Genomic DNA, 6929 nt, shown 5'->3' on the forward strand with positions numbered 1-6929 from the left:
CTTGTCTATGATTACTTTTCTTTTCTCTTTGATGATGTATTCAATACTATTTGAATTATGCTTATTTAATATAGATCGTTCTCAATACTTTATCAGTTTCTTTGATCTTGAATTATTCCTAGGTTAGAAATCTTTGACTAAGTTCACCTTTTTAATCAAGACCAATATATTTTATATTCTAGAATCGGTCGTCGAGAGATCGAGAATTTCTCTTGTATGACTATGCTTAACATTCGCAATGGCCCCAAAGAATATAATTTCCTACCAGTCCTAGAGAAGCAATGTTGCACAAAGGGGCCTAATCACAAACAAAAAATCTTGCATATCCCCCTCCCCCAATTTACCTTGTTTATTACTAGCGAAAAGATGGCACTCGCGAGCCTGTCTTCCGCTCTTTTTATTGCGCTAACGTTTGAACATTATAAACAATGTTTCTTTACAAACTTTCCACACCAAGTTTTTGACTTTTGGAAGTAATTTCAATTTCAATTTCCATATACCACTCCAGTATCCGGGTTTCCGCAAATGATCATTATTGATAACATCTTCAATGCAAATGCAATAAGCACATGATCTAATAGAGTAACATCCATTCTTTTCAGCTTTCCAGACCAATCTATCTCTATCAACTTGTTGATGCAAGGGAGTATTTAAAATATTTTGAGATGTTTCAATTGCAAATAAGCCTTGGACTTGTTGTTCATTCCAAACTTTAGTGCTTTGATCAATCAAATGTTCCACTGAATAAGATTTAAGGGCCAGCATGTCAAGGCCAACTGGAGGAATGCCTGACCCTGCCCCTATCCAAGGCTCGCCAACAATAGGGATATTAAACCCAGAACCAATTTTCCAGCGGGCACATTGTCTAACAACCACCTTAGCACTGAAAATGCAGCGCCAAACATAGTTTGGATTATGTCCCAATTTCAATTCTAGATAGTTGTTTTTATAGGGATATCAACCTAGTTGGAGTGTCCATTAAATATTTCGGTTCATATTAATACTCATAACTTACCAATTTTTTTTAATAGTTTTAATAAAAGTTTAATTCATATACACAATTAGTGTAAATGATTTTTAGATGGTTAATTAATCATAACCGTTAGATCATTAAAAAAAATTACTTTTGCCCTAACTACTTCTAAAGCCATATATATGGATATATAAATGATTGTAGTGTGTTGACAATGTAAAACATTTTACACTCACAAAGTACTCTTTTAACAATATTTATTAGTTTAATGTAATGTATTTGTTTTTTACCATTATGTTTCAAAATGGTTTGTTAATTTTTTTTTTGAGGGGTAACTTGTTATTTAATTGTCATTTTATAATATCACTATTAATACAATTTTATAATCCTATAGTGGATCAACCAAAAAATGATCCAATATAAACCACAAATTTTTTAATGGTGTCATTATGTGTGATTTTAATCTTTGGATTATATCGAATCATATTTTTTAAATGAGTAATTCAAACCAAACAATGTGTAGTTTTAACTTTTAATCTTTGGATCGATCAAAGAGTATATTTTTCTTTTAAGACCGTTCTAAACTGTACCATGAATTGTTTTCCTACAATGACTATGATGCATATATTAAGTAACAACACACTTTATAACATTTTTTTTTATTGATCGAAATTTATATAGATTCCACTAATTTTATATGAGATGATCTACATAGTTTAGTCAGACCCGTAAAATTCAAACAAGTGTCTATTGAAAAAAGTACGTTAGTGAATTAGTTGTTAGCACTCTATAAAAAAGTTATACTCCCTCCGTTTCAAAATGAGTGTTGCTTTAGAAAAAAAAATTGTTTCAAAATAAATGTCACTTTCAGTTTCCAATGCAATAATAACTTTTTCTTTTCAATTGTACCCTCCAATTAATACTCTGCACACTACTTCCAAAGTATTAATTTTAAAACTAACCAATAGTTAATAAGTATAATTTGGTAAAATAATCATTATCTTTCTTTTAATCATTGCATTTCTTAATATGTGTGTAAACATCTAAAACGACACTCATTTTGAAACGGAGGAAGTAAAAAAGTTAACTAGTGAATTTGTTGTAACAAACTAAAATGAGAATCTAATCTAATCTAAAATAACCTATGTTACAAAAATTGTTACGGCAAAACCTATGTGACCTAGGATGCAACTACTTGTCTTGTTTCTAACCATACATTTATATATTAACTTCATTTCACTTTCTGTTTGTTCCAATTGGTATCATACTTTGTGGTCCTACACACTCACTCTCTCGCTGTGGACATGGAGAACAAACTCATGCGTGCTGTTCAGTACTATGCCTATGGTGGAGGATCCACTGCCTTAAAGGTTCTTCTACTTCTTTTTATTATACTCTCAGATATATCTCATTTCTGATTTAACTCAATTATGTATTTGTCAATGTGATTTGGGTGGATTATTTGATTAAAGTGAAGAGAAATAGAGATATTATAATTCTGATGATTACCTTTAGATTAGGGGAGGCACATTTGTTGGTGCGAGCGGAAGGTCTAACCATATGTACCAACCGCAATTGATTATGTTTGTAATTAGTGATCAAGGTTTTAGATTTTTGTTTTTTTAATAACTAATGTTAGTATTTTCTCCCTCGTCATATAACTTCTACATTGTCGACAGCTTTTAAAACCTCGCCGGTGATTGTGAGTTTTTTTCTATCCAATCTTATGTTAAGTTAGAACAACATTGTTATAGGATGAACCTCCTCCACCAAAATATACATTCTCATCATGGTAATGTCTAGCTATTAAGAATGCGTAGTTCATTAGTTCTATATTAAGGGCCTGTTTGGATTGTCTTGTTAGCTTATCTACTGACATAAGTTTTGTGAGATTGTTTGGGTGAAGTTATGAAAACAGCTTATGACAATTTTCATAAGCTTTCTTCAACTTATTTTCATAAGTTCTCCAATATAGCTTATTATAAAAACAACTTATAGCATATACGAAAACAATTTAACGTTATTTTATATTTGTGATGAAAATAGCCTATGCAAGCTTATACATAAACGCTTATCATAATAAGCGCTTGTGCTATAAGCTTCAAACAAGCTGTTTATCCAAACAGGCTACAGGCCCTAAGTTGTTAACATAATCACTTTACATAAGAAGCGCTTGAGCTATAAGCTGCAAACAAGCTGTTTATCCAAACAGGCCCTAAGTTGTTAAGTTAAACAATAGGTACAGTATGTGAAAAATTGTATTCCCTGGGATTACATTGGTATCAAAATTAGCTGGATAATAAATGTTGCAGTTCTCTTTTCTAACTCATCAAAATCAGCATGTGGATGACACATTTTAAAATGTTAACTAAAGATCATGCGTTGTTGCAAAAATCAGCAGAGATGCAAAATTTCGTCACATGTCATCTGGAAAAAAACTTTTCTTATGATAGATAGACTAAGAACCATCACGGATTCACCTTCACAGTCCATATCCATATCTTAAGAATCAAATATATGTAACTTTTATATGTTTATACTACATGTTTCCTCACAAAATATTTCAATATGATGTAGGAAGCATTTGTGTCACTGTGCTTATTAGAATTTAGCAGTATCCAATGACAAAAAAATTAGTAGTAATTAGTAACAAATGTTGTTTGTTTATATAATTTTGACTTATTGCAGCATGTTGAAGTTCCCATACCAAGTCCTAGTAAAGATGAAGTTTTGATAAAATTGGAAGCAGCTAGTATAAATCCATTTGATTGGAAAGTACAGAAACGCATGTTGTGGCCATTTTTGCCTCCCAAGTTCCCATATATACCATGTATCTTCCTTTCCCGCTCACTATATATTAATTTTGTCAAAGATTTAAGATTTTTGGTAGTTAAACATATATTTTAAACCACCTGCATTTGACAAGAATCTGTTAAATATCTGTTTCTTTTGAAATGTATTTATGATTTGTATGCAAAAACTAGTGTTCTGTTAAAATATTGAATATCAATGTTGTTGAATTTCAGTTATAGCAGTGTTATAGCGTATCAGAATTCGAACATATCGCAATGTTGTTGAATTTATTATAAAGGGTTGTCAAATACTAACAATTATAGTGACACTATAGCATAGCAGAATTTGAACAAACTGCTATTTTTCGGGATCCGAGATTGACAACATTGTGATCAATGCCTTTCTCGCATCTAATTCAAAACATGGATTCATGTAGTAGAAGTTCTTTGGTTTTATAAACTTGCAATCTTCGACCTTACTATATCATTGCACTTTTCACTAACATATATTAATCAAAAGCTCAATACATGGAACAATTTTAAATAAATTACAAACTACAAATTGAATTTGATATTTAAATTTTGATCTTTACTTGATTTTGATTACAAAATAGTTTACAACATGAGTTTAACCAAGTCATTCAAACTCTGTCTTAATATTGTTTATTACAAATAATTGAAGACTGCAAGTTTATACACCAATTGGTGGGACCCCTTCCCGAACCCTGCGTATGCGGGAGCTTTAGGTCACCGGGCTTCCCTTGTTTATTACAAATATTTGAAGTGTCATGTTGATTATACTGCATTCTATAATAGGTACTGATGTAGCAGGAGAGGTCATGGAGGTTGGTAAAGGTGTTAAGAAGTTCAAAACTGGTGACAAAGTTGTAGGCGTAGTCAGCCCCTTTGTAAGTTCTTAGCCGGCTACTCAGTCCATTTCATTGATGAATCTATTTTTAAGGGTTGTTGGATTTGAAAAAACTTTTCTGTTTTCAGTTATTGTTTTCGATTGATAATTACAAAAGTATCACCTTGATTTCATGTTGTCAACTGTTTTAATGAGCTCTTATCAGTCTTCAATTTAGCTACTTCAGATTCCAAGCCACTTGGAGTTTCAACCCTTTAACCTGTGTCCTTTCATCGGAAACATTCTTTTCGGAATTTTCTCGGCCCGTCAGCTCAGCTTTCAGTTTTTAAGGGTTACGGTTAAATGGTTGAAACTCCAAGTCAAGGGCTTGTTTTCTGTTTCTTTTTGGTATTTTGAATCAGAAAAAAGGTTTTATAAATTTATTTTAGTTTAAATCTATTCGTTGTCTTGTTTTTTGAGTCATGAAATTTTATTATGTTAGAGTGGTGGAGGTCTAGCTGAGTTTGCTGTTGTTAAGGAGAGTCTCACTGCTTCAATACCACCAGAAATCTCAGCATCTGAATGCGCCGGCTTACCTGTCGCCGGTCTAACAGCTCTCCAAGCACTCACCAAATCCATAGGAATCAAACTTGATGGAACTGGCGAGCGGAAAAACATTTTGATCACGGCTGCATCAGGTGGTGTAGGACACTATGCAGTTCAATTAGCAAAGCTAGGTAACACTCACGTAACAGCCACCTGCGGCGCTCGAAACATGGAAATTGTCAAAAGCTTAGGAGCTGATGAGGTAATTGACTATAAAACACCAATTGGTGTTGAATTAAAGAGTCCTTCTGGTAAGAAATATGACGCAGTGGTTCATTGTGCAACGGATATTGCATGGTCAGTTTTTGAGCCTAACTTGAACACGAATGGTAAGGTTGTAGATATAACTCCTAGCTCTACTTCAATGTTGACATTTGCTCTTACTAAAATTACCTTCTCCAAAAAACAACTTGTGCCTTTGCTTCTAATTCCAAAGGGTAAGGATCTTCAGTTTCTTGTTGATTTGATTAAGCAAGGAAAGATTAAAACAGTTATAGACTCCAAATTTCCTCTAGCTAAGGCTGAAGATGGTTGGTCTAAGAGTATTGATGGTCATGCAACTGGGAAGATCATTTTGAGTTTTAATTATGCTTATAGTGCTTTGTAATATATGTATACACTATATTATATGAATTGATAGAGTAATATTGTGCAGTTTTATTTTAGAATAACATTAGTCATTTATCATTTGCTGTGTGTGTCTTCTCATTTTTCAAATATATGAAGAAAAATAGATTGTGTATTTAATGTGTTCATTTTATAAGTTAGCATGATCCTTTGTATATATGTGTTTCATTTTGTCTTTTCATCTTCTCCCACACTTCGTAGTACTCCCTCTATAACATACACTTTTAAAAAAAATATATGCTACAAATGCTGATTGTATAGGGAACCTAATGATGGTGAGTTTCAAAATTATGAACATGCGCAGAAGAAACTACGCGCTCGGATTGATCAATTCACATAAATCTTGTCTGAACTCGGAGAGGGTCTAGTTTTTGTCTCACTCTGACTCTTCAAATTCCTCTTCTACTCTCCAATTTTCAAATTCCTCTTCCTTCCCCCTCAATCAAGAAAACCCGTTTTTCTTCTTGGATCCGCATCTCAAATTCTTAATACAAATTATCTTTGCAATCAACTGGATTCTGGGTAATGCTGTGAATTTATGTTTTCATGAACGTTTGTATTTCTTTGTTTTAGTTCGTTCATTCTTTAGCAATCTTATAAGTGTGTGTTTTAAAACAAAGTATCACGTTCCCTCACATTGATTCTGCCAATACAAACATGCACTAAATCTATTCACTCACCACGTTGCGTTTGTTATCTATAGTATCCTCTTCTAATTGTTTAATATAGTCCAACTTGACTTAACTAGAGAGTCTGAAGTAAACCTAAGAAGGATTGTTCAGGTGATTTTAATTTCTTATGCCTTTTTACACATTTTCTGCAATTAAAGATTGATGATTATCAATATATGGCTTGAACAGATTTATGAGCTTGCTTCAAAATCACTTTGCACTTTACAAGATCAAGTTCTATTTGCCCAATCGAAATTGACAGCATTTTTTTTCAATGTTAAATGTAGATTTATCGAATGCCTTACCTTTTCTTTGTTGCATCAATAGTGTTCGACTAGAATATAATGGAATCTAAAAGCACAAACAAGAAAAACCCAAGCATGAAACAAAGGTTAAGGAGTCAAGTCATTCAC

The 6929-nt window shown here is 32.6% G+C and overlaps 1 protein-coding gene across 1 annotated transcript; it reads left to right on the top strand.

The window, feature by feature from the left end:
* Window positions 1–2227: 2227 nt before the first annotated feature.
* On the top strand, window positions 2228–6002 carry LOC146906919 (chloroplast envelope quinone oxidoreductase homolog). Its single transcript, XM_085725174.1, has 4 exons — window positions 2228–2343; window positions 3662–3803; window positions 4582–4673; window positions 5115–6002. Exons 1-4 carry the CDS (start codon window positions 2278–2280, stop codon window positions 5823–5825), a joined length of 1011 nt encoding a protein of 336 aa, XP_085581300.1. The 5' UTR covers window positions 2228–2277; the 3' UTR covers window positions 5826–6002.
* The last annotated feature ends 927 nt before the right edge of the window (window positions 6003–6929 follow it).

The sequence above is a fragment of the Medicago sativa genome, chromosome 7, assembly GCF_051527215.1.
Source record: "Medicago sativa cultivar Bolivia chromosome 7, Bolivia_mono, whole genome shotgun sequence".
Classification (NCBI taxonomy): Eukaryota; Viridiplantae; Streptophyta; class Magnoliopsida; order Fabales; family Fabaceae; genus Medicago; species Medicago sativa.